General features: G+C 31.9%; 4 protein-coding genes across 6 annotated transcripts; all 4 read right to left on the reverse strand.

Moving 5' to 3' along the window:
- Positions 1–134: 134 nt before the first annotated feature.
- On the reverse strand, positions 135–3,224 carry LOC126775494 (nuclear cap-binding protein subunit 2). Of its 2 annotated transcripts, XM_050497475.1 has the most exons (5): positions 3,187–3,224; positions 3,009–3,100; positions 2,709–2,926; positions 2,504–2,606; positions 135–724 (listed from the first exon to the last, which is right to left on the reverse strand). In XM_050497475.1, the coding sequence occupies exons 2-5, from the start codon at positions 3,075–3,077 to the stop codon at positions 629–631; spliced, it is 486 nt and encodes a 161-aa protein (XP_050353432.1). In that variant the 5' UTR covers positions 3,078–3,100; positions 3,187–3,224; the 3' UTR covers positions 135–628. The 2 variants fall into 2 exon arrangements, with proteins under 2 accessions (XP_050353432.1, XP_050353439.1); XM_050497482.1 differs by having other exon boundaries at positions 3,009–3,219.
- Positions 3,225–4,372: 1,148 nt separating this feature from the next.
- On the reverse strand, positions 4,373–12,176 carry LOC126777005 (ras-like GTP-binding protein RhoL). The gene is made up of 5 exons (XM_050499833.1): positions 11,736–12,176; positions 7,881–7,995; positions 7,494–7,611; positions 6,767–6,845; positions 4,373–6,035 (listed from the first exon to the last, which is right to left on the reverse strand). Exons 1-5 carry the CDS (start codon positions 11,849–11,851, stop codon positions 5,912–5,914), a joined length of 552 nt encoding a protein of 183 aa, XP_050355790.1. The 5' UTR covers positions 11,852–12,176; the 3' UTR covers positions 4,373–5,911.
- Positions 12,177–12,623: 447 nt separating this feature from the next.
- LOC126776031 (uncharacterized) lies at positions 12,624–15,011 on the reverse strand. Of its 2 annotated transcripts, XM_050498298.1 has the most exons (5): positions 14,772–15,011; positions 14,373–14,570; positions 13,632–13,875; positions 12,841–13,046; positions 12,627–12,746 (listed from the first exon to the last, which is right to left on the reverse strand). In XM_050498298.1, exons 1-4 carry the CDS (start codon positions 14,904–14,906, stop codon positions 12,865–12,867), a joined length of 759 nt encoding a protein of 252 aa, XP_050354255.1. In that variant the 5' UTR covers positions 14,907–15,011; the 3' UTR covers positions 12,627–12,746; positions 12,841–12,864. The 2 variants fall into 2 exon arrangements, with proteins under 2 accessions (XP_050354246.1, XP_050354255.1); XM_050498289.1 differs by having other exon boundaries at positions 12,624–13,046.
- A 3,982-nt stretch (positions 15,012–18,993) lies between these two features.
- On the reverse strand, positions 18,994–27,914 carry LOC126773119 (gamma-tubulin complex component 3 homolog). Its single transcript, XM_050493743.1, has 19 exons — positions 27,851–27,914; positions 27,629–27,721; positions 27,251–27,417; positions 27,065–27,178; positions 26,238–26,391; positions 24,646–24,828; positions 24,463–24,545; positions 24,245–24,362; positions 23,992–24,123; positions 23,809–23,899; positions 23,577–23,734; positions 23,136–23,328; positions 22,815–22,954; positions 22,491–22,697; positions 21,788–22,005; positions 21,235–21,376; positions 20,841–20,955; positions 20,519–20,693; positions 18,994–19,578 (listed from the first exon to the last, which is right to left on the reverse strand). The coding sequence occupies exons 2-19, from the start codon at positions 27,696–27,698 to the stop codon at positions 19,546–19,548; spliced, it is 2,493 nt and encodes an 830-aa protein (XP_050349700.1). The 5' UTR covers positions 27,699–27,721; positions 27,851–27,914; the 3' UTR covers positions 18,994–19,545.
- Positions 27,915–27,992: the final 78 nt, after the last annotated feature.

Genomic DNA, 27,992 nt, shown 5'->3' on the forward strand with positions numbered 1-27,992 from the left:
TTATCTTATCTGTAAAAATCTGATTGACAAATTTACGAATGTTATTTGATTGCTGTTGAATTTGTAAGAAAATAAAAAATGTTTATTTATTTATACAAAAGTTTATTGTTTCATAAGTTTTCTATATTGTTTTATTTTTTTACAATTGCTATTTAAACATTGTTACTTAAAAATGAACTTAATTTCAACTTATGAATAGTTGTATTTTATTCTATAAGTGTAACCAATGTTGTATTACGCTTTAACTGTATGCTTTTCTATTAGAAGTAAAAAAAAACCTTAGTTTTTTGTTGTCCTTTTTCCTTCCATTACAAATTTAAGTGCCACAATTAATAAGTAATATATAGAGACAAAAGAATACCAGAGTAGATCAAGTATTATAACCACAATTATTAAGTATATAATAGAGACAAAAGAACACCAGAGTAGGTAAAGTATCAAGTATTGGTAATTTTAAAATTGTTTAATGATGTGAAAGATAAAATAGAAGGTCATTTCAAACTATAGAATTTACTTAAAATTAAAATGTTATTACAACATGCTTACTAATTCCATCCAGATCAATTGAATGTTTTTATCATTACAGTCTTTCATAGTTAGCTCCACTCAGCTCTTTTATAAAGGAACATCAACGTTCTAACGTATTTGGTGTAATCTTCTGTGCAATTATTTTTCCATAGCCACCACGCCCGCCGTCATAGTCTGTACGATATTCGTCACGAACCTATAAAAAAATAGGGTAATTTGAGGCAAACAAAGGCAAATGATGAAATGTTATTTATAATAATTTTCAATATTTGCTAACCTTGATCATTCTAATTATGGGCATAATACATAACAATAACAAAACGTCCTCCATATCGATTTCGGCCACGGCGGTCAATCTCAAGAGAGATTAGCCAACTGCGCAGGACATATTACAGTGCATAAGTGTGCAAACACTTATGCACTGTAATGCATGTAGTGCAAACACTTATGCACTGTATGCACTGTAAACAGCCAAATACATATATATATATTCATATATAAATCTGGATAATAATAATAATGTCCTCCAGACCGATTTCGGCCACGGCGGCCAATCTCAAGTGAGATTAGCCAACTACGCAAGAGATATTATAGTAATCAAGTGTCTGTGCAAGCACAGGTGCACTCTCTATTCTCTAACTCTCATAATCCGATGGGACGGCAATCGGACACGACCGGTAAGAGTTCAGGCGCAGGACCTACGGCTTCACATGCTTTCCGAGCAACAGGAGTGTACACACTACCAACTTCCAGACTCCGGGCTGTTACTGAGAATTTTCTGACAGAAAAACCTCATAACTTTTTATTTGCCCGGCCAGGGAATTGAACCCAGGACCTCCGGAACTGCGGCGGTACATCTAGCCACTAGACCAACGAGGCATTTATTAATACATATAAATATAAGGTAACATAGTACTTCTTTGTAAATTAGGTCTTATAAATATTAATTATATCATAGCATCTGAGTTCAGACATCATGTTATAGATAGGCCGAAGGGCAAATAGGCCACCTGATGTTAAATGATCATCACCGCCCATTGACATTATCAATATTTACATCACCCATGCCCTACCAACCTTGGGAATGAAAATGTTATGTCCCTTGTGCCTGTAGTCAAGACTGGCTCACTCATCCTTTAAACTGGAACACAACAATACTAAGCAATGCTGTTTAGCGGTAGAATATCTGATGAGTGAATGGTACCCACCAGATGGGCTTGCACAAAGCCCTAGCACCTAGAAAAAAAATCTGAGTACACAAAACCAGATTTATTTAACTGATGCTAGCGCTAATGACATATATCAGGCTTATTAACTGCCTATGTGAAATAGATTGGTTACCAATCAAAATAACAAGCCTTAATCCACGTTTACGGAGACAGGCATTGTAGTCATTGCAAGAGAAAACTATTCAATATCTTTGTTTTACCAGAAATATCAATAAAATCATAAAAATGTAAATCTTCAAACCAAAATTTATTATATTCCAATTATAATAGTTATCTTTTACTACCTATATATATATATTATAAAAATTGTCTTTCAAATCTGACACATGCAGATTTCCTGATGATATTTTCTTTCACTGCTAATCAAGAGATGAATTATAAGCACATGAAAATTATATATAATAAGACATACCTTTTCAATATAAAAATATACTAATGAAATCTGTACACCTATAAAATAAATATTGTCAAATTTTGTCAGATATTGGTTTTGTAAGTCCTAAGCCATTTGTTATATTTGCATTGCAATTATTTGTATGACCAAAAGACTAATGAATTACATTTATTTGGTCGTCTACTTTAAAGCAACACTTCATTATATTATAGTTACTTGTTGCCGGTATTTATAAAAGTTATTGCTATTAAGACAATGCTGCTCACCTATAATTTTTTTGTAATGAATACACACAAATACACAATAAGAATTACTTAGTTGTTATAAATCTACTATATGACCACTTTATTACCTGTCCACCTGTTTTCCCCCGTCCATATTGGCGACCTTCAATAAAGCCAGCATCCCAGTCACATCTAATAATTCTATCATCCAGTCTTGTGCCATTTATATATCTATAAAATTGAAATTACAAGAAATTATCAGTAAATTGATGGATTTTAATGACGATATGTTTTCTTTTACACACCATCAAGTTAATTGATATTTAAACTAACCTCATACAATTCTCTGAATCTTGTCTTGTGTAATATTCTACGAAACAGAAACCACATGGAGTTTTCTTATATTTATCTAAGCCCATAATAACTCGTCGTATATCACCACAACGTGAAAATAATTCATAAATTTGTTCTTCTGTTGTATAAAATGATAAATTTCCAATATAAAGTGTAGACGATGCACGAAGTAGCTTTTCTTGTTCACTTCTGGATCCCTAAAATAGTTTAAATTATAGAGCTTCTTATTTTGTTAATGTTTATATAAAATAATAACACAATATTTTACTACTTTCTTACCTTAAAATGTTGATCTCGATATGAACTAATTTCAACAGAAGAACTCATTGAGTCATAGGTCCTCTTCATTGCGTTAAATTTAAATGTTATACCTATAATAAAGTATTTTAAATATTTTAGTATATTTAAATAATCACTGTAATTATAACTAACAATATACTTGCAAAAAGATGCTAACAAGTCTCAATAATTATAGTTCGCAAGCCGTCACTTACAACGCTCTGACATTGACAGAACAAGTGACATGTCATCTTATTATTCAAAGACTAATCAAGAACAGACCACATATAATCGCCAATAAAAAAAAATACTAATATTCCATTTTGAAAAAAATATGATAATCGTACCTATAAAACTGAATACTTACTTTAACGTTTATAGAAAAAATATATTTAATGTATTGTAGAGATTTTATAGTCACATTTCTATGTTCAAGGCGGCCGTGCCTCATATCTAAGTCAAAGAACTTAATATTTCTTTATAAATGGGATAAATCTTCTAGGTTTATGGTAAAAAATGGGTTCCACAGGGTACTATTTTTGATCTTTTCCGATTTTTGGCACAATTTTTGTATACACATACCAAATGTTTTGAAAATTATCATTTAAAATTTATGTATGTTTAATCTATTGACTGCTTAATCGCTTATGAAAATGTATGTATGTTTGTATTGCTGATGATATAGTAACATATGTTCTCTGTCGGGACATAATATTTTAAAGTTGCATGATAAACTGAATATCGATTAAATTTTCATTAGTTTTAAAGTAACCTTTCCCACACAATCATTGCCTAATGATGATGATACGGCTGGTTTATCCGGAAGACCCAAAATGCTCCAAGCAATGATTGAGACACCAGGACTCACTCTCTATTCCCTAACTCTCATAATCCGATGGGACGGCAATCCGACACGACCGGAAAGAGTTCAGGCGCAGGACCAACGGCTTTACGTGCTTTCCGAGGCACGGGAGTGTACATACTTCCAACTTCCAGGCTCCGGGCTGCTACTGAGAATTTTCTGACAGAAAAACCCAATAACTTTTTTATTGGCCCGACCTGGGAATTGAACCCAGGACCTCCGGGTCTGCGGCCTTATATCAAGCCACTAGACCAACGAGGCAGTTAAATCTGGATAGTATGTCATAGTATTATAAAAAACGTGCCTTTGTATTTAAATAATTACCGTATCTGAACTTACAACTAAACACTCTGACATAATTGCTAAAAACGATATACGGTACATGTCAAATTCGGCAGCTTTGATGCTTTTCATAATAAATGCCTAGTTTCATTTATAAGATTAATTGCAAGATATAGAGGAAAGTTCAGGAACTATTCAAGTTATAGACCATTATTATTTATTGCGTTCATTTATTATAAAATAATTTAATACACAGTGAGTTTGTATCGATAAGTACATAATGTATATTAATATTTTATTTAAATACTTTTAAACAATACTGAAACATGTATGTACAATTTTGAAATCTTATAATATTAAAATAAAATTAAGTGATCATTTTAAATTTATACATTTAACATTTATACTAAGGTACACCTAAAAAGCTTTCCGTTTTGAACGTCAAATTCAAATGATATTTAATTATTGTTAAATATTATATTGTCTTTTTTATAATAGTTACATATACTTCGAGAAATATTGATTTTGACGACATAAGGATCGACTTTGAAAAATTCGATAACTGACCTCAATACAGTATGGCCGTTTACATCTGTGGCGTCTCCGTCTATAATAAATAAATTAGAAGACTAGTAATACGAATAATAAAGGTTTTAAAACGTATATTAAATGTATCATAAATAAATCATAAAATATTTATATTAATTCAATTTATTATACCTTATATTACATGCTCGATTCATTTACTTGCTAAAAGTAATTGGTATCTAAATATCTATGGCGCTCCCTAAATTTGTACGCAAGCGTGACAAATTGATAAAAAATATTTATAGAAATACGACTCGGATGATAATTGTATTACTTTAGTTTCGGTAGTCTTATAAATAAGACACATCCTTTACAATAATAACGAAAAGCATCGGGCAAGTCGTGTAAGTTATCAAAGTGTGTAGTTAGGTACTTAAAAAACCTACTGAGTATGTATTAAGTATTAATCACTTTTAAATTCAATACACCAGAGACGAACTCGCAGAAAAGTTTTAAATTTTGAAAGATTATAAGATATTAATTATTTTGAATATAGTATATTATTTTTAATAATTTACAAAAAGGTTTTGAAGCAAATAACTACAGCGTTATCACATTTATTTAAATACATTTTAACTCTTTAAAGAATTATTTCTGAATATAAGATTTAATTAAAGAAACGTTATATTAAAAAAAAACGGTGCGTTAAAATATATTTTGAAGAAACCTTTGAGTATAATATATAACGTATAGTAAATATCAAATAATTGTCTAGTTGATTAATATATGTATATTTTTCACAGTAAAAATTTTAAGCTTTTGTTATACATATTAACATATACACATTTATTTGTTATTTCCCAAACTCAATGAATTAAATGACATTTCAGATTATTTTGGTAATCATTTTGTTATATGTAGGTATGTACCATACAATGTAAAAAAATGTTCACTAATATTGTGATTGTGAAATATTTAAGTTTTTTATGACATAATTACTCGAACAAAAATGCATGTTTCCAATACATTTTTTAGTATGGATATAATTATAGTCATTAACAGTAATAAAATATATTTCCTCTAAGATAATTCAAAATTTTATTCTGAAACATGAGGATATTTTAATTATATATTTAAGATTGCTTTGTTTTACTTACCTATAGTTGATTACAATTATTAAAATAATATATATTTGTATACATTTGTTTATGTATTAAAGACTAATGGTATATCATAGAAATTGACAAGTACGTTTCGGGACATTTTTTTTACGAAGAGCGGCTCGCACAGCCTCCTCGAACACCTCGTGCATATTCTCCCGTTCCAAGGCTGAGCATTCCACCAGTTGGACCGCACTGGAATCAATTAAAGTTTTTATATTATACAAATATGTTACATAATTATATTATACGAGATCCAATATACCTTATATAGTAAAAACGTGACGTTTACATCGTAATCATTTTACCATAGCGACAATGAGAGACATAAAATCTAGCATAACAACATTTTTGTTTCTATTTTTATCAACATGAGATATTTAATTTTATTTTCCTTGCTATGTTCATTACGTTATAGGTCTGTCATATTAGTTATGATTTCGCTTTGACTTTGTATGTTTATACTTAAGTAAAAAAAATTCAATATAAAAAATATATTAATTCGGTTCACCAAAGGTTCTCTCTCTCTCGTTTTTGTATTACAGTACAAGCCTTTATCGGTGCACGAAAGATAATGGCAACGATAACACAGCTGCCAGTGTTCGCGTGCGATAGTAACCGACATTTTTTTTTCTTTACACTATAAATGACATACGTAACTTATTTATTACAAAAAAAGATACATATGTTATTACTAAATGTACTGAGATATACATAAATGCATATATTGTAATATCTATCAACAAAAAATATTTTAAAAGAATATTGCCGGGAACAGTAACCAACAAATGAAGATTTTAACTCTTATATTTTGTTGACAGGTTGTTTGATCAGCGTGGTTAGTCAATTATGTATATATACGAACTTTTGATTGTTTACATTTATAATACCTAATCTAGCAAATATTTTTAATAAATACAATTTACCGTATTTTCTTCTTTAATGTTTTCCCTTCTTGTGTTGTAATAACAGCTTTGCCTGATGCTCTCAAATCGGTTTTCGTTGCTGTAATATAATGTAAAAAAAAATCGTTAAGTTTAGGATAAGAGTATTCCCGTTATATTTATTCCATTTAGAACAATACCTAATTTTCTTATTGTCTAAGCTACAAAATTAATAAAAATATAACAGCTTTAGGCATTTCTGTTAAATAAGCCCATCCTTATTAAAGTACTTTATGACAATGGTCACAAATTAGCGGAACGTCCAGTTGTTAAGTTAATTTTATTATATCTAACAACTTTGACTCGCGCCGGCATTATTCGAGTCCCATTAACCTTTTCTGATAATGCAATGTAATTAATTAAATAAATAGTTTTCTAGTAATAATAATAATAATGTCCTCCAAATCGATTTCGGCCACGGTGGCCAATCTTTCTTTTCTGACAGAAAAACTTTTTAATGGCTCAACCTGGGAATTGAACCCAAGACCTCTGGGTCTGCAGCCTTACATCAAGCCACTAGACCACCGAGGCTGTAGTAAATATACATATATTGAATAAAGTATATTCGACAAATAATATAAATAATAATTATTGGATTTAATATAAAAACTATAAATTATATTACAAACAAAATCATGTTATTGTCATTATTTTTCTAACTAATAATAATATGATTTGTAAACGATTAGTAATACAAAATTCAGCTTACCCACGAGTACAATTGGAACTAAAGAACTGAAGTGCTTTAACTCTGGATACCATTTGTGAATTACATTTTCGTATGAAGACCGAGTGCCAACGGAGTAACACACCAAAAAGCAATGTGTCTGAAAATATACAAAAAAAAGTACGAAACGGGTTTATCAATATTTTATAAAATTTATTAGATTTGGCGTTGGATTCGAATAAATTATTATAAATAATGTTATATTAATTAATACGAGTTAATAGAGCAACACCTTATTTGTTTTAGCTACAATAAAAAGATGCATTTCCAATAATAAAATTTAATAGGTATGTAGTCTGTATTACACAAGTAGTTGCTTTGAGTTAAAGATAAATGTATTGTTATTTTGAAAAATTTAGGGTTACATACATTATTGTAAGATAATGGCCTTAATCGCTCGTAGTCCTCCTGTCCAGCAGTGTCCCACAGAGCCATTTCCACTTCTTGTCCATCGACTGTGATGTGCCCCACGTAGTTATCAAATCTAAAATCAGAACAGCATCTATTTTATTAGTTTTCCGTTATATAAAAGTAACTAGCTTTATCGTGTACCCCATCCGCGTCAAATTATATTTTTTCCTATCTATATAATCTCCCGTAATTTATATTATTTAAATTCTAAAATTCTCAGGTTACCTTTATGTTAAATTTCATAAAGATCGGTTCATTGGTTTCTTATTCATGATGGGATAACAAATAGACAGGACAAGTTAATTTTGCTATTTTCTAATATATCTGATTATCTCTTATCTTCTCACACGTTACTTAACATATTTTGCTGGTAATAGAGATTTGTGCAAGCTCGTCTGGGTAGTACCACCAACTCATCAGATATTCTACTGCAAAACAGCAGTACTTAATATTGTTGTGTTCCGGTTTGAAGGGTGAGTGAGCCAGTTTACAGGGATGGAAAGGGACATAACATCTTAGTTCCCAAGGTTGGTGGTGCATTGGCAATTTAAGGAATGGTTTATACTTCTTACATCGCCAATGTCTATGGATGGTGGTAACCACTTAACACTAGTTGGCCCATTTGCCCGTCCGCCTACCTAAAATATAAAAAAAGTGTAAAAAAATGTCCATTCAGACAGTGTCAGTCAGTTATTTGAAATGTAAAAACTAATTTCATAATCGATAGTAATTAGGCGTTGTAATCCCGCTGTATTCAGTTAATCAGGTTTCAAAATAAATTGTATTTGTGTTTTGTAAAGCAATTTTTATTGCTCATTCTTCATTCATTTGCCATATCTTAAACTAGATACTAATACGATTTTAAATATTATTTTTTATTTACGTAGAACGTTCAATATTTTTATAGTATTATAAACATAGATTTTTCAGAATATCGTACAAAATGTCCCCAAAACGAAGTTACTCCTATTGTTGACTAATAAACGCTACGTCGACAATTTTATAATATACACAAAATTATAAATTTCTTTTATTTTAACGCTGGGAAAACGCTTTACGCGTTTCCCCCACAGGAACAATAGGGCTCGCCGGTGTCCAATGCGCCGAGTGCGCCCCGAACATTGGAATACCCACTAAAAAACCAGCGGTACCCTTTCCGTCTTAACGTGGAGCGCCACGGGATCGCTTTCGCATGCTACCGTGACGCTCTAAAAATTATAAATTCCTAACTCAACATATGACGGTCAAAATTAGTAAATATAAATAACCTATAATAGTATATAAAAGACCTTGTGAGCAATTCTAACAAGTTTTAGTGACGGTCATTGACTACAAAATACGTAGGACCTTGGTATAATGTTATAGCGATGGACTCTTTGACTCTTTAACTGTAAGGAAGTCTTTCTGTAGGCGTGCGTCAAGTTTCTTAAAGAGGAAGCGACAGACTCGCACAATAGATGCAATGCCGATACGTATATGATTTTATAAATAGTGCGCTCGAATTGCTTCGCACATTACTAATAATATTAACTGCACGATCGCATTCATAGCCGGAAACAGGGACTCATTTATTTTAAATGCTTATCAATAATTCTCTCATCTATTAAGTGTTAATAATAATGAACAAAACTTAGCAAATGTTTGAATATTAGGTACTTTTTGTTAATTTTAAGCTTATTTAATAATGTAATACTGCTTAAAATGTGTTCAATAAACGACAATGAAAAATTAGTCACCCATCACCATAATTATACCATAACTCACTAACAGGTATTTATCATAATTAAGCGAAGAAATGACGTCAGATTATTGCCGATTTGTCATTCATTAATGTAAATATTTAAAATAGGTACATATTAAACTCTCGACTTTCTACATTAACTAAGATTTTTCTGACAAACGCGATTGTTTTGACAAACTTATTAATCGGTAATTATTGGGTTAAACATATGTATGTATAAAATATTTCAAAACGTATGCAAGTATAGATTCGGAACCAACGAACATAATTTATACACAAAAATAAATAAATATTGAAACTTTTATTTTCGAACATGGTCCCTTTACTTTTTTATGTATATGCTATAATGGTATAAATGAGTAAAAACGTACATAGGACGACTTATCAATATATATATGCCAAGATATTTCCTCTATAAAAATCTTTAAAAAAAAATTACTGACTTTATAAAAATTGTTTATTTAGGTGTTACTTATATGAATACTTTTTTTTATAAAATATTATATGAAGGTATGCATTATAAGTATATATATATTTATAAAAAGATATTATATCGGACGATGATACTGTTAAGGTCAGTCAGTGTTCCTCGACAAACATGTTTACTTATCAGTTCCAAGTGTCGAACCCACGATCCTGTCACAAGCTGTTTATATTAGATGTACTATTTAGTTATTTTAGTACATTTTGTATTATTTAAGCTTATCGGCCTTACTTATGAATGTTGTCTATGTGGTGATTAGTTAAATAATGCTGTGTCCCCTTCTTTCGATCAAATCAATAATGTCTGAAAGAGCGAAATCAGTGTTTAACTATACAGTCGCTAAGCAACTTTTATAAAATAAATCGTAAAGCATTAAATAAGAACCATTGAAAAAATATTTAATTTAATGTAATTTAACAAATAACACGATTAGATAAGAATAAAGTGAAGCGGGTTATTAAACATAATTAACAAAATACTGTCATTAAGACTTTATTTCGAATAAAATTTGTTTACTTTTTTATTTTAGTTAATTGAATTATACATCAAATAGACATTCTATTGCGCTAATGTTGAAATAAAATGAATTAATATCTAGCACCATTACTTATTTCAAGCTAGTCTTATGACTAGCCATTACCAAGTAGAAACAAGAACAGTGGCTATATTTATGTTAAAAACATGACACATTGTACGGTAATATTTTAGCACAATATAATTATTAACTAAAATGATTCTTACTGAAGGTTTAAATTTATTTATTAAATATAAAAAATCCTTTTAACTTCAAAATTATAACAGTAGTTCGCATATGTAACACAAAGAAGGAAATTAAAGCCAAACAATTCATTACTTATATTTTAAATAAAAACATTGTCTATTGGCAAAGTTAAAATGTTATAAATGAACTTTTACTTAATTATACATTATGAAGAGTTCAATGTATTTTGCTTATTGACACTATTTGGAGGATGTATATAATCTTATCAGTGTCGGATATCCCAGTAGTCCGCGCAGATTTAATATGAAAATGATATGTATAAGATTAAACATAATGGTATATAAATAAAACTAATGAAATGGGTCATCTTTATAAACTAACAAGAATGATTCAGAAGAAATTAAGTGGTTTTTCACTTCTACATAGGTACATCGAAAAAAAATTAAATTTTAATATTATTATAATATAGTTTATAAAAGAGCTTTCTAAAAAAACAATATTAAAACTATAGGAATTACTTATTTACATTGCAATTTTATTAGGAATTTTATAATAAATATACTATGTATATGGGTATTTCAATGAGTCACATTAATGATAACGCGGTTGTAAACTTATTAAAGGAAAATATAGCAAAATGCGTTGAATATAGTAGGTAGGCACTGAACTAATATAGTTATGTTAATAAAATATACTTATATTATGCTTGTTGAGATTTAAAAATAAAGCTACGACAAAGATAAGAGATTACCGCATCAACCTGCTAATTTTGACACGCACGTCGAGCTCAACGATCGACCCATTGACCTATAGTCAGTTTTGATCAACTTACCTCAACTAATCGATTAGTTACCAAATAGTACTCACACTGTTGGTACATATTCCTTTGGGAATTCATTCCTCGTGTACACATATAGAAGGCAGGTTTTGCCAACCATTCCGTCGCCCACCACTGTTATTTTTAATCGCGGCACTGTCCCCATCGTATTTACCACCACATCCAAGTTAGTCACAAACAATTATCACAGTTGTAACAACGTCTATTGTTTAACACTCGCTTAAACTACAACTCGTAACATATCGAATGTAAGCGATGATTTGATCATCGGCAAGACAAATCGGTCCTTGACGAATCTTATCACTCACACTCAGTGATGTAATGATCTTATCAAACTTGTAGAAACATTTGCGATAACGCGGCAATTTAATTGAAACAAGGCGCGCGCGCACTTTGGTGGTTAAACGCGGAATGATCACAAATATTAAAATGCGCGTGATTCAACATAGTTTTGTCAGAGCCAAACAGCCAGTTTGTTCGTAGTGCGCGCACATTGAAGGCAGACCTCACTGAATATAATTCCTAATTAATTCTATCGACGTATTCTGCCCAAACTGTTAACAAATGAGTTACGTCAGTTTTGTCTGCTCTGCCATTACTTAACTACACTAAAATTCGTGTTTTACTTACACTTAACATTAAGAAAAAATTATTTATATTTTTTTCTAATTTTCCACCTTGCCAATGTCTTAATTGCTTTTAAATTCATTTACCGATTTATCACTAATAAAATGATACTTAGTTGCTATCTAATTATTACATAATATAAATAATAAAAAACATTTTACACACAGGCTTAGTTATTTATTTTAAATGTTTTACTGTTTATGACACTTGTAGAATAAATAGACCATAATATTTTTTGTAAATCATTTATTATCTTAAATATTAAATCACAATAATAAACATTCAAAGTAACAATTTTTACAGTATTTTTTAATGTTAACACAACCATCAGTCAGTACAAAAATTAAGTTATAATTAGAAATCTACATTTTAATATTTTAAGAGATCAGTTAATGAGACAATTAATACTTGTGCTATTATTATTTGGTTTTGTTTCAATGGAATAAGCTCCAAACCTTATCCTCAAAAAGGGAGAGGAGGCCTTTAGCCCAGCAGTGGGACATTCACAGGCTGTTACGGATTTGTTTCAAGCTATTTCATTGTCACACCTCCAATTCCTTCAAGTATGAGCTCCTCCTTGAGAGCCAACACTTCTCTTAGTAAATCTTGATTATTTGCTTGTAGCTGAGCTATTAATGCTCTTTGTTTTCGTTCACGGTCTTTTAGCTGCATGAGTGTTGAGTCACAAATATCAGTGCAAGGAGTGAAGTTGTCTGTTAAAAATATATATTAATGTAATAATATCAAACTTATTTACTTCTTTCTACTATTATACAAATATTTTCACTTTTTGACAGTAATTTTAATGGTTAGCTAAAAAGACTGCAGGCAAACAGGTAACAACATAGTCACAATCCTGGACTCCTAAATAAAATTTTTGAGTATTTTCATCAAAAAACTTTCAGGATCCCTAAGTTTTGAAATGGGCTGAGTGTGAACTTTGGTGTACTCTGGTGTAACTCTTGTTGTGTACCAAGAATGTAAAATTATTTGTAAATAATATAACAGTATATAACAGTTGTATCGGATTTCTGTCCTATCAGATTATGAAAGTGCATACATTTTTAAACACACACTTGTAGATAATTAGCTTGGCTCAATTGAAACTGGCTACCAAGCTTGAAACAGGTCAGAAGAATATAATTATTATTTGATTTAAAATTTTATAATAATTCTATATATAGACTCAGGGTATAAAAAATAAAATATTCAAGATACTAGAAATTATATTTAACTGCAATACTAATTAGCTAGGCAGAAATTAAAACTTATTTTTTAAGTTTACTTTTTAAGCATACCTGATTTATTCCTTAGTCTATCTAAAATCTTATTGTTTTCAAGCTTTAGTCTTGCTATTTTGTTCTGCAAGCATTTCTCATTAGTCTCTTTTTGTTTAGTTAACTGATTCAATTTCATCTTTGTGTCCAATAGCTTTTGATATATTTCACTAGACTGATCTGAAGCCCGCTGAGCAGATGCAACACATGCTCTTGATTCATTCTTTTCAGTGCTTAACTTCACATTTAATCTTTCAATTGTGTCCTAGAATTGTATAAGCCAAGTAAATCATTTTTAAATACATTGTTTAAATTGCTCTATGATGATTGCTGATATGTTAAATGTTAACCTTCATATTTTTCATATTTATTGGGCTTGTAGGTTGTGTAGGTGAGACTATCTTGCATAATTGATGATATTCATTATCGGTTTACAAAGAAATGATATTACAAATGTTGACAAAGTTGTCATCGGAATTTTGGAAGTAAAATTCAAGTGGATATAAGTAGAATGGTGTTGTATTATAAATAAAGATTTATAAATCTTGAACGGTTTGTAGTCCATAGTGTATGTATGCATATAAGTTTGAAGGTTTAAGTTTATTGTTTGTTACACATAGATCAGCAAAAATACAACTCTCTTTGAGATGCAAATTTTGAAGCTTATATTATGAAAGGTAAAATGGTTTTTTTTAATCCATAACAAATAAAAGTAGCTTTAACTATTATATTGTGTTATATACATTGAAAAATTTAACTCACATTTATGTGTTTGTTGTTATTTTCGAGAATGTGGTTTTGCTCTTCCAAGCCCTCAACTTTATCCACAACATTCTTAAAGTGATGCAACAGTGTCCAAACTGAATTTATTAGTTTTACAAGGGCCTCTGGACTTAAAGTATCATTCTCAACATCTGTGTGTGGGTTGAAAACGTAATCTATATTTAACAGGTTGAATTCCTAGTAGTAAAAGAAAAGAAAAAACAATTATAAAAAAATATTCTTCTGTGGTCTCAGATTCGCAAAAATCAAAAGCATAGAATTTACTCTAAGGCCAGGAGTAAATTACAATTTGTTAATTACAAAATCTATAGTATATAAAGAGATAAAAAAAACAAAGCCATAAAAAATACCATAATGAATAAACATAAATTTACTTACCTCGTTCAGTCCGATTAAACATTCTTTAAAGTTCTTCAGTGTACATGGTTCATATATAGTTGCCTTTTTGAATTTATAATTTTCTAATAACTCCTTAATTTCATCGTCTAAGCTTTCATTATCGGAAGAATTCATTTTAACATCGATATCAGTCAGCGGTAGATTAATTAATGTGTAAAACAAATGAAATTAAATCTTTAAACTTTATGACAGCTGATTTTAAAACAATACAAACGTTAAGAACCACGCTTGCCAACTATAAAACCATTGATGATTTATCCCTAACATTGTTCAACTGTTAGGGCAGTTAAATAATCTAAGAATTACATTTAAATAAAATGATTAACAAATAAATTTTGTAATATATAGTAAATAATTAAAAAAATATGTAATTTATAGTTATAAAGTAATATTATTCTATTAAAGAAGAGACTGATTTCCACAAACAAAAATAAAACAAAAAAGAATACGCCAACGCGTGCAAATGTGAATTGTGAAATAATATAAATAGTACTGTAGTAGATTTTATGTTTTTGCGATTATTTAGGTTAATAAAATAAGTGAGACCGAATGCATGAGCTTCAAAAAATTCATAACTTGATAATTAATAAAAATATGAATTGTTCTCAAACTTGGAGAATGATATATGTCATTAGATAATATTGTTTCTTTTCCTAATTTATCAAGTGAAGCATCTAAATTCCAAGTTAAAATATTATATTTATTTTATTTAGATAATATATTATGATACATAGATAATATACATAATATATTCTCTAAGACCATTTTGAAAGAATTGTTTTTACTATTTCAAACTAAGAGAGAAAATAGATAAGAGTTTTGAACGCATTTTAATAATGAGGATTACATAGTGATCAACCTTATAAGTTATAACTATTCTTAAGCTAGCAACATTAAGCTTAGATAAGGGCATTACCTATTCAGTTCTTTTTTTCGACAGGACTCAATTCGTGGCAAGATAATATGTTTTAATGATAGGATCTATAAAAAGAAACTAAAATTTAAAACATTCTTAGCATCATATTTTGAAAATAAATAATGCAGTGGGAATGCGGAGTTGGGAGACTACTGGGATTCATTTTTTAGTATTTTTTTTAAAAAAACTAACTTTTATGATGACGATATAGAATAGGAAGGCGGACGAGCATATGGGCCGCCTGATGGTAAGTAGTCACCTACGCCCATAGACATTGGCATTGTAAGAAATGTTAACTATCGCTTATATCGCCCATGCGCTACCACTTTTGGGCACTAAGATGTTATGTTTCTTGTGCCTGTAATTACGCTGGCTCACTCACCCTTCAAACCGGAACACAACAATACCAAGTAATACTGTTTTGCGGTAGGATATCTGATGAGTGTGTGGTACTTACCCAGACGAGCTTGCACAAAGCCCTACTTCCAGTTATACTTTATCGATAATCGAATTGATTCCTAGTAAGGTATTTTCTAAATTTAATATATTGTTTAGCAAACTAGATAAATAACATACAAAAATATTAACAACCTGTTACTTAAATCCTTAGCTGCTATAAACTATACAATGGAGAATTAAAGACATCGTATGTAAAATTGCAGGTCGGATTAAATTGTATTCATCAGTACAGTACAGTAACAGCCTGTCAATGTCCCACTGCTGAGCTAAGGCCTCCTCTCATTTTTTGAGGAGAAGATTTGTGGAGCTTATTCCACAACGCTGCTCCAATACGGGTTGGTGGAATACATATGTGGCAGAATTTCAGTGAAACAACGACACATGCAGGTTTCCTCACAATGTTTTCCTTCACCGTCAAGCAGGAGATGAAATATAACAACAAATTAAGCACATGAAAATTCAGTGGTACTTGCCCGGGTTTGAACCCACGATCATCGGTTAAGATTTACGCGTTCTTACCACTGGGCCGTCACGGTTTCTTGTATTCATGAATCTGTATTAAAACAGCGTGGTGGAATAAGCTCTAAATCATCTCATCAAGATCACGCCTTCTCATCAAGAGATTTTACCTTAGAGAGCAACGGAATAAAAAACTTGAAAGGTAGTTTCTTAACCGACTTCAAAAAAAGAGGTTCGCAATTTGTTTGTCTTTTTTACCATAATTTATGAACCAATTATGAAATATATTTTCTCTTTCAGAGGGTGACTAGGTCTTCCCATTTGGTCCCATTTAAATTTGAAGAAAAAATAAAAGACTAAAGGAAAAGGGGATAATTTTTTATGGGCTCGAATTTTATTTAAAACAGTCGGTTTTGTTTTAAAACGGATATTTTTTTTATGCATACAGTGACATTTGTAATTATAAGATTTTAAGAATTTATATATTAAAATTAAATAAACGACACCATACGTGCTGTATGGTGTCGTTTAGGTGAAAAATATTAGAACATAATTTCTTCGATAACGATAAAAGCAGCTGTACTTCCATATGTAAGTTGACGTCACACGGACGTTTTATTTAAAAAGCCCTAGAGTAACAGCAATTGGAACGGATAATCTAAAGATATTTAGAATGAAAAAAACAATTGTTTTCAAAAGGCTTTGGGATTAGGCGGTGAATATGCTCCGCCTAGACCGCAAACCCCCTGTGCCCTGTGCTTACGGTGAAATGTATCATCACAGATGTGTTTTTTACATTGCACATCTCGTCCAAGTACGGCACAAGACGTTGTGCTCAACATTTATTAGAAGACAGAGGGGTTTCCCAGCGATTAGCACGCATTAACTTTGTAAAAAATCATTAATGAATATCTTAAGGATATATTGCAATTTGCAAAGATAATTTGAAGGTTCCTTTGGTGTTGCGTTAGTTATTATTTTGTTAACTATAGAGTTTAATATCATTATAAAAAAAAACCGTAAAGAGAAAATATATTACTTACAATCATTTTGTTACACACAAAAAGGAGAACCAGGTTCAGTACTACACCCACTTAATTTTAATAAAATAATAAAACGTATTTTTCATAATAGGCATGATGACAGTATTAAAGAATTAAAAAATAAATGATTTTAGAGAAGACACTAATTTAAAAGGATTCTAAAAAATTATCTCATTTTAATATACATATTGAGATGAATAAGATTTTTAATAAAACAAAAGTATAAAATTCTGTAATCGGCCATTTTATTTGAAACACCAATCAGAGCGAATGACGTCACGCATAAGTATCTATAACCCTTTCTCTTGAACAGTTGTTGTGTTTACCCGTTTCAAAATTAATTTTGCATCATTTAATTAGTTGAGTCGTTGGTTATTCGGGGTTTTGTGAAGAAAATAAAACAAAGAACCAAGAACCGTCAATGATGGAACAAGGTTTTGTTAAGGCAAATTCCTCTTATTTGCCCAGGATTGATTTGTTGATGTTAGGAGAGTTTCTTTAATCAAATAAAGACTTTTGTTCATATGAATTTCGAAATGTGAAAACTTCCTTGTAAGTACATTTTTATTTATCTTTAGTGTTATCTTAGGTTTTTTTCTGTTAGCTATATAGTATTACTCGCAGATGAAGAGCCCTTATATTGTTACCAGTAAGAATTTTTAAGACAATATTTCATTTAGCTCCATTAGTACTGAATTTGTGAATTTACCTATTTACGAATACTTCTATAAATCTAAATGTATCATAAATATATAATAAATCTTTATGAATCTCTGCCTCTATATATTTGCATCAAGCCACTCATTTCTCACAATTTTCTTGTTTGGAACATACACAAACAATTTGTTAGATGTTGATATTGATGTATTTTTACACAAAGGGACCGTATGCGGCACTTGTAAAATTTGGAATTCATTTTTAACCTTAGGATATACACAATACTTTCTGATTTTTTTCGTTGTGTATAGACACAATACAACGTTTACTGTCGTTTACTGTGGCGTGACGTCACGTGCAGGCGCTATGACACCTGCGGGTGTTTTCGAGCGAAATTTAAAATAGGTAAATGAAATTATTTGCGTAAACAGTTAGTTTATTACTGAAATAAAATGATTTTCAGTAATAGTAGACGTGTACCTACATTATAGAAGGTTATTTCAAAATCAGTCATCATGCCTATTACCATAGTCAATCTCTATTATGGATAAATATTTTATAATATTATAATATACTGATGTCAATAAAATCTTGTGATAGATTATAACTTAGGATTAAAAGGGAAACAATACGAAATCAGAGGGTTGAAATAAAACGAGACAGAATATATAAAAACATTATTGTTGTTTAATGGCACTTATATAAATTTGGTTTGTTATACAATATACATTATTGTTAATTTGTGAATTAAATCAGTCGTTTATCAAGACGTTACTTTTAATTATCGAATTCTTTTAATCATAAATTATTAATTAATGGTCCTTTCCTAATTATTATGTTTCTCAACATCGTTTATAAGATTATTAACACTTTGCTTTTAAGATATTATTTAAAATACTCTTACTTAAACATTTACCCAGTTCATTTTTCTTTTTAACGGTTAACAATGTCTGTCTTATTTACTTTCTATATATATAGTTTTAACAAAGAAGTTAGAAGTCCTCACAAATGTCTTTGTTTTGATGTTTACAGCAATACTATTAAATTTAAATACACTCCATATATGTAATCATAAACAAATGAGATTTTAAGAAATTTAAACTATTATTTATTATAATTAAATTACGATTTTAGCATAATTAGATTAATTAGAGGAAATGCAGCCGAAACCGATCCACGATATACAGATACTAGAAGTGGGCGGTTCCGTTGATACGTGTCACTTTTTCTTACTGTGATCAATCAATTTGTTCTGAAAAAAATACTTACAATTACTTATCTTCATTTAAAACCAAAAAACATAATTTCAATTTATGAAAATTCAATACCGCTTTCATGGTGGAAAGGTATAGCATATACCAATCGAAGGTAATAAACATATGTTAGAAGTAAAGATTGGAATTCTTATTAATAGGGATTATAAATTCGAAAGTGAGTTTCTTCTCGAAATGGGAGAAGAGGTTTAGGCCCAGCAGTGGGACATTCACAGGCTGTTACTGAGTTTTTTTGTTGTTTCTCACCACTAACTCGCATATCGTCTTCGTAACCCTTAGACCCTTAGGCCCGCTTCGTACTATTTAATGAACATGTCGATTGTCATATCTACTACCTACTCTATATATGTGTGGAAATCTTAATTTGTTATACTAAGCATGCAAAGATCCTAAACAGTTGAGAGCTTTATCACATATTTTTTCCCAATACAATACCGCCCTATACCCTCAATGATAAAAGAACTAAAACATGAATCTTGACTTTTTTATAGTTCAACATACTATATTTTATTTAAATGAAAAAAACTTCTAAAAACAATGCCATCAATACGTAAATACCAGTGATTTTTTATTATAATTGTTTTAATATAGAGTTATATATTTCCTAAAGGTAGTTATTAATATTATTTTTTTTCACACACGGCCATCTGATCTTAAATTAAGCAGAGCTTGTGCTATGGAAACCAGACAACTGATATACTACATATACTACTTTTCTTTTGTAAATACATACTTATATAGATAATAACACCCAGACTCAGGACAAACAGACATGTTCATGTACACAAATGTCTGTGCTGGGTGGGACTCGAACCCACAACCTTCAGCGTGAAAGGCAAGTATCTACCAACCACGCCAACCGGCTCGTCAATTAATTATCTATAATATTGCATTTATATCCATTCAATTCATATTTACCTTTGCTAAATGAAGTCCAATCTCGCTGAGTCGCTTGTGCTGATAAGTTAATGGTTCGTGGAGCTTGGCGTCGCCGCGTTTATAAAAGTCGCTGTAGTCAAGTCGGAATGCCAGCGTTTGAAGCGAGACCTCCGTGTGTAAGGCTAGCTTTAGGATCAACGTCGTTACATGACCTCTAAAAATAATAGTAAAAAATCATATTAATAAGGCACTGACTCTCAAACTATAAAATAATAAAGAATTAAGTTTATAGGTCATACATCTTTCAAAATATATAGTTAGATTTCTTCTCTTAATGTACACATAGCATACGCCAACTCACCGGTAGGTACGCGCCCAAACATTAAGATCAGCTTTTCGGTTACCTAAGAATTGTTGGAAAATTTTTCTCTTCTCCTTGTCTTGCGCTTCATCAGCAGCGGTGAATGCATACTCTCCTTGAATACGTTAAAATAATTGTGTCATTATGTTAAAGTTCAAAAAACGAACAAACTCTTCAGCTTTTTTATGTAAGTTTAGTATATAATGTAAATGGGAAAAAAGCAATTTTATAGTAAATGGTTATCATAAGTGACCTCAACTTTATAAAAATGAAAGAGTTTAAATCCAAGATTATTGTTCCATTATATTATATATATAAATTCTACCTTCACTTTTGCAAGTAAGAAGAAATAGTGGAAGATAATTTATAAGTTTATTTTCCATTTTCATTTTACCTCGTGACAAACGCTCGGCTTTCAACTGTTCCAGTCGATCACGGCGTTCAAGCTCAGCATTAATACCCGCATGTAGCGTCGTCTCGAAACTACGTAGGGCTAATGTCTCGTTCAAAACATTGCCCAAGTATGATTGTAGTTCCTGTAATTTTTCAATTTCATAATATTTGTATTATGATTGATAATTCTAGATATTAATTATAATAAAAATATTATGATTAATACATATTTGGTCCAGTTGAAAAATATTAATATACGGATAAAAAATAATTTTAAACATTGAATTAAAAGTATATTAATGATATGACGACAGCGGGCGGTAAGGGATGGCGACGGAATGACAGCAGTTGTAATATACTTGTTAATATATAAGACACACAACACCGTCGCGCTCGACAGCCATGTCTCCCTATAGACGTGATTACTATGACGTGAGACTATGAGATTACTGACTTCTAGAACAACTCATAGAACACAACTCTCCAGCGTCATGCCAGCGTGTCGCTTCCCCGCGCCGCCCCGTCCGCTGTCCGAGCAAGGCTTAAGTGGTCACCTGCGTGGTGTGGTGTATCATGGCGTGTATGGAGTGGCGGTCGAGCGCGCGGTGGTGCAGCGCCAGCAGGCGGTCGAGGTGGTGGCGCGCGGCGGCGGCGGCCAGCAGCTCGGCCCACGCCGCCTCGGCGCCCTCGCAGCTGGCCTCCTGCAGCGCGCCGCACAGCCGCAGCGCCTCGGCGCGCAGGCACGACACGCGCCGCATCAGGCCCCACACCTCTGCGTGAGTCACGTGCTGATTATTTAGGTAGACCAGATTTACCATTTTGTGATATATTTTCGGATATTACAAAAACCATGTGCTCAACTTGTCGTTATAATAATGGATTCAATGATAAATTACTCAGCAACGGCCAGTGAATGTCCCACTACTGGGCTAAGGACTCCTCTCCCTTTTTCTTGAGAAGGTATGGAGCTTATTCCACCACGCTGCTCCAATGTGGGTTGGTGGAATACACATGTGGCAGAATTTTAGTGAAATTAGACACACGCAGGTTTCCTCACGATGTTTTCCTTCACCAAATAGCACGAGATGATAACCACAAATTAAGCACATGAAAGTTCAGTGGTGCTTGCCCGGGTTTTAACCCACGATCATCGGTTATGAATTCTTACCACTGGGCCATCTCAGTTTATGAATTAAATATAAATTCAGTTTTGCTCAACGTACCAAAAATAGACTTAAAAAGATCTACGTAGCTTACCCGGCATGTGTTTGAGTCGTTTCTGCAGTATGGCGTGGTCGCGCCAAGCGTGGTGTAAGGCGTGCTCGATGCGCTTGACGCGCCACAACTGCGTGAATAACGCGCGGTAACGGGCGGCACAGGTCGCCGGAAAAAGTGTTCCCAATGGTCCATCTACGCGGTACTGTAATGCGAATACGTCCCAGCCATTATCTTCGCGACCGTCACCTGGACACAAAAAAATGTTTGAAAACAAAATTACTCAATGTAGTCAATATAAAAAAGAAAAAAATAATTATTATTATAAAATAAACAAAACTCATAAATTAAAGTACTTTTGCTAACAATTAGGATAGAGATTGACGTGTAACCGTGCCAGCACATGCGGCGGCTCAAACTGCGCGTTAGTGGCGCGCACTGCGGCTTCGAGCGTGCACGTCAAATTGTGCACGTACAATGACGTCGCCGGTTTGTTTAGCTCTTCCCTGTACACCAAATACATACCGGATTATATCACATTGAATAAATTACTATACAGCGATTGATTTTTGTTTTTAATTTTTATTTAAGTATTGATCTTTTCGAAGTTTCTTGAAAGTTGCAATTTTTTTTAAATATGTAAAAGTACCAACAATTTTCTCAAATTTGTTAATAAAAAGTACTCACTGCAGCAGCGTCATGAGATGGTGTACGAAATCACCCTGCGCCAGCAGCAGGTAGCGGCGGTGAGCGGCGAGGTGGTCAAGCAGGTGGTGGTGCGTGGTGAGCGCGGCCAGCAAGCGCTGTGCAGCGGACGCGTGCGCCGCCGCCACGCCCTCGCGCAGCCCGCTCGCCTCCCACCACGCCGCACTCTCGCTACCTATTCAAATATACTACTTTTTTTAAATAACTGTATATAAGTTCTATTAAAATAATACGAATAGTAAAATAGTACTGACATAAAAAAGTCCGAAAATTTATACGAGAAACTGTTTAAATTTAATCGGAAAGCTAATTTGATATAGCTAATAATTATGGGTGAAACGTTTTATATTAAATGCGTCGAAAAGGCGAAATTTATAACTTCTTCATTACCTTCAAAAACAAGTTATTCGTAGAGTTACATACCGGCGCGAGGCGGCTCAAGCAGTTGGTGCAGGTGGTGGTGGTGGTCGGCGGGCACGGGCTCGTCGGCGCACGCCTCGCGCATGAACACTACGCTCTTGCCAGTTGCCAGGATTTGTGCCGCTTGCTCGCGCGACATGAACGACGGCACCATCCACTCCCTACGAGCACAGCAACACAAATGTATGTTAAATTACAAAAAAGATATAATTATCTCCAAATAATACACACTCACCTCACTCTATATTTATCGTGCCACATTCTATCTATCGGCACGCCACTTCTGCTTTCGATAAAGAACTCGTTAAAAGGATCATCGATCTCTCCTGCGGAGAAATGTTCACAACGTTTGAATACTTATCAAACAATTCGAAGCAATATCGTACAGTAAACAGTGATCGCGGTGCTGAATGCGTACCGTGTAGGAGCCAGCGAGTGAGCATGAGCAGGAGGGGGTAGGTGAGCGCGGTGAGCAGCCGGCGCGCCAGCGTGGCCACGCGCTCGTCTCCGTGGCGGACGAAGCGGTGCACGCATGTCGCCAGCTCTCCGCCTATGGGGGAGTACATATTGCTATCACAGATAGAACCTTCTGGGTCTTCTATATAATATTAAAATATTTGCCTGTCTAATGAAGTGAAACGTTATATGGGAATAAATCGGATTTACACTACCTTTTTTATGATGTGCCGTGTGTGCTATATTGGCGAGCCAGGTCAGACGATGCAGGGGTTCATAAGCCCACACGCAGACACGTCGCAAGGTACCACCGCCGCCGTCACCTTCGCATACCTATAAAAATTGTTAGATTGTAAATTTTATATGTAGGTAATTAATATTATTTAAAAAATAATATAATTAACATTATTTTCGAAATACTCAGAATAGTTACCTGGGATTGCAATAACGCAATACTCCGATAATATTCAGTGAGTTCATCTCTTATTGATGCCACTAATCCTTCTCCCATTAAACCTTAATGTAAAATTTCATAAGATTAATAATTGCAATAGTTTGAAGTATTAATCATTAGTTTCATTTATGTTTCTTTGAATACAATATTTAAATATCACACCTTGAGGCATAAGTCCTGATGCAGGGTCAATGAACTCCTTCAGACGATCATGAAGAAAGCCCAAGTGAGCTATTCGTGAGTATAATGTTTGTGCTGGACGAGACCAATTGGCTGTATTGGATGCCTTTACGCCCGTGGCGGCTAATACTGCGTCCCGTACACATGCACGCTCATGAACATGTTCTTTAAATAAAATAAAATTGTCAAGTTCTAGAAAATTATACAAATATTTTTAAGTTAACGATTTAATAACAATAGCTCAATAGGAGGTACTTATGTCAGCTCAAAGCATGAAGACAATAGAAGTAAATGCTTAATCAGCGGAATGTAAGTCATTGTGTCATTCTATGCTTTGGGATCATATGTCTTGGAAACGAATTGTAAAAAAGGAATAACATTTGACTAGAGCATAAGCCTCTGTTCGGTGGTGTCATTTTAATTATAATTAAATATTTTAACATTCAAATACATATTTTTTTTAAAAAAAGTCTGTCTTGCTCCCGTAAACTTGTCTAGGTATGGTTGCTGCGCATAAACTGTTTTTGTGTCGGTAGCTAGGGCTAGAAAGTAAAGATAAAAAAAGCATATTGCGCGTTACAATTACGTACATAGTAATTATAGTTTATTGCATTCTTTAGCGTGATGCGACATATTGTTTTAACAATGTTCCTGGCCGTTCTAACTACAGCGACATAACATTCCGTGCCTTTTCTGCCTTGGTATGGCTCATATATTAAAATGTACAAATAAAGAAAATTTAATCATAAACACAAAATTGAATTTATTTTTCAATGTACGTACATACACTTAATATATGTGCAAACAAAACGGACTGTTTCCCTAATCAGTCATTAGTTTTAGACAGTGCGTCCAAAGAGACATACATACATTCGCCAAAGCCTCAGAAAAGCCGACTTCTTGTAGGTCAACTTAAATCTAACGTATTATACTAGTAGAAGCAGCGGATATTTAAACATGCTAGCAATGTACCATTGGCTCTTAAATAATTCAACTGATACTTCAGTAAGGTAACCATTATTACTGTGCAGTACTTCGTTTTTCTCCAACGTCTCGGTTTCTGGCACTGCTTTTCGCTAAAATCGATTCCTTTTTACTTGTTTTCTATATTTCGAAAAAGCGTAAACTATTTTCCTTTTGAACGTTTTAACCACGATAAAAAATGCAATAAATAGTAAGAAAATTATAAACTACAATAAAATATAAGTGCTTTTATTTGCTACTCAGCTTGATATCACGAAATATGCAATTCTTCTGACGACTGTTATGATTATCATACAACATAGGTAGTGAACTTATGTTGTATAATAAACAACAAAAAAGGTAAAACAGTTCCGTCGCATTATGAGAGTGACGGAATAAAGAGTGTACTTTTATTTTCATACACATTTGAGCATTAAATCTCCTGCTCAATTTATTAGTCTCCCTTAAAGATGACCACTGGAACCGAAATTGGTTAAGAAGACATCATAATCATTTTAAAAGTTTTACTCATATTTTAAATTAGAAGAAATGCTGTTATATAAATAAATATAATTATAAACAATTTTCCATTATATCTATCAAATATTTACCATTGGATTGCAATGCCACAACCAAGTTGCTATTGTTAGATGGTAGACTCTGGTCAGAACTCTTTTGTTTAAGAGCATTGCTAACCCAGCTCACTGACCCTATGGTGCTTTTACTTGAGCTCGATGTTGCCACTGTAGAACCTATTGCATCATTCTAAAAATAACAATATTCATAAACTATTTTAACATGTATTGCTTTATTTTAAATGAATTTATAAATAGTAATATTTTTTTTAATTTTTCAAGTAAAGACAAGCACTCATTCTTTAGTAGTTAGTATTGTACTATGAATGATAGATATCTGATTTGTACAAAACAGCAAAAATTATTGTTATTTAAATTAGAAAAATGTTTAACCGTATCAACTCATAATATTTATTACTCACAACATATCATTGATAATACATGCTGCGAATGAATTACATCAGTAAAATAATTTAATGAATAATAAAACCCAGTACATGGCAATCAATTTTTTCTGGAACATAATATACATACATTATACAATTGCTTAATAAGCAAGTACAAAGTATTCTATTTTAAAATAGTTTAAAGATATTGATGTATCTGTTATTAAACTACACCAAATATAGTAATTGCATTTCCACAGACGCCATAATAAAAAATAATTCACTTAAATTTGCAAGCAAACATACTTTTTCACTATTATATCACATAATTGGCTAGTCTCCATTATGAATGGTTGCTGTGTTGGAAATTGATAATAATATTTTATTTTTATTATATAAATTATATTTAAAGAAATTTACATCGCAGAAATAATATAAAATATTCTAGTGATAATGATTTGAAAAATGAAAACTCACAGTATGTCCAAGATATGGTATGGGAAATAATTGTTGCGTGGATTCTGAACTCTGTGGTGTCTCTGAAAGGGCTAGCAGTAATGAAAGCACAGCAACTCTTTGCTTTAACACAAACTAAAAAAGAAATACACTGTTATTATCTTTAAATAATTAATTTATATTTAAAAAAAAAGAAGTAAGACTTACTGAATTCTTTAATTTTGCATGTGACTCATTAAATTTGTCTGCATCCTTTGCTGACAAAGTAGCTAATCTGGAATTAATCTTTTGACAGAGGAATCTTTCATCTTGAGCTGAACGAGATTTCTCACTAGTAGAAGACAAATATGAGAGTGCTAGTTCATAAGCTCCATCTGAAAAAAAATTATGTCTATAAATATAACTACTGCTTAAATAATATGAAGTATTAATTTATTTGAAAATTAATAAACTGGCCTTTTTTAAGCTTAAGCATAAAATCTTTAAAATACTGTTGCATGTTTCGCGTTAAAATATATCGAAAATGAATAAAATACTATCTAACAAATAAATTGACAAATAATATTTTTAAAAAAGGAAGCTTACCTGGATCAGGTGACAATCTTTCGCACAATTTATGAAGTAATGAAGCAACTGTACTTGCCGGGACTTCCATTTAAAATTCCGATAAACAATGCGCTATAATTAGAAGGCATTCAAAATAAATTATACATGAATTTTAGCCCTTTAAATCGTGGTATTTCGAAAAATCGTATTCGTATTATAAAAATAAAACACAAAAAATTAATAGAAGTTTAGAAAACTTACAGTTTCTTCGTTAAGATTTTAGTTTGATATTTACAATTTTGTCTGACTGGCGAGTTGACAGTTGAAGTTTGAAGTTAAAATTATAACTTTTTTTTACTTTATTATCTGACTGGCTAAAGATTGCTAGCATACAGCCCTCAGA

The sequence above is a fragment of the Nymphalis io genome, chromosome 2 (assembly GCF_905147045.1).
Source record: "Nymphalis io chromosome 2, ilAglIoxx1.1, whole genome shotgun sequence".
NCBI lineage: Eukaryota > Metazoa > Arthropoda > Insecta > Lepidoptera > Nymphalidae > Nymphalis > Nymphalis io.

Excerpts from the sequence above, each read along its gene's own strand:
- LOC126775494 (XM_050497475.1), bottom strand. The coding sequence starts at position 3,077 with ATGAAGAGGACCTATGACTCAATGAGTTCTTCTGTTGAAATTAGTTCA. Across the intron at positions 2,927-3,008 it reads ATCGAGATCAACATTTTAAG|GGATCCAGAAGTGAACAAGA; the intron begins GTAAGAAAGTAG and ends AAACTATTTTAG. Across the intron at positions 725-2,503 it reads GGGGGAAAACAGGTGGACAG|GTTCGTGACGAATATCGTAC; the intron begins GTAATAAAGTGG and ends ATTTTTTTATAG.
- LOC126777005 (XM_050499833.1), bottom strand. The coding sequence starts at position 11,851 with ATGGGGACAGTGCCGCGATTAAAAATAACAGTGGTGGGCGACGGAATG. Across the intron at positions 7,996-11,735 it reads AAGGAATATGTACCAACAGT|ATTTGATAACTACGTGGGGC; the intron begins GTGAGTACTATT and ends TTCTGATTTTAG. Across the intron at positions 6,846-7,493 it reads AGTTCCAATTGTACTCGTGG|CAACGAAAACCGATTTGAGA; the intron begins GTAAGCTGAATT and ends ATTATATTACAG.
- LOC126776031 (XM_050498289.1), bottom strand. The coding sequence starts at position 14,906 with ATGAATTCTTCCGATAATGAAAGCTTAGACGATGAAATTAAGGAGTTA. Across the intron at positions 13,876-14,372 it reads ATAACAACAAACACATAAAT|GACACAATTGAAAGATTAAA; the intron begins GTGAGTTAAATT and ends ATACAATTCTAG. Across the intron at positions 13,047-13,631 it reads TAGACTAAGGAATAAATCAG|ACAACTTCACTCCTTGCACT; the intron begins GTATGCTTAAAA and ends TATTTTTAACAG.
- LOC126773119 (XM_050493743.1), bottom strand. The coding sequence starts at position 27,698 with ATGGAAGTCCCGGCAAGTACAGTTGCTTCATTACTTCATAAATTGTGC. Across the intron at positions 20,694-20,840 it reads GTTTGGGCGCGTACCTACCG|AGGTCATGTAACGACGTTGA; the intron begins GTGAGTTGGCGT and ends TATTATTTTTAG. Across the intron at positions 19,579-20,518 it reads TTGGACTTCATTTAGCAAAG|AACAAATTGATTGATCACAG; the intron begins GTAAATATGAAT and ends TATTTTTTTCAG.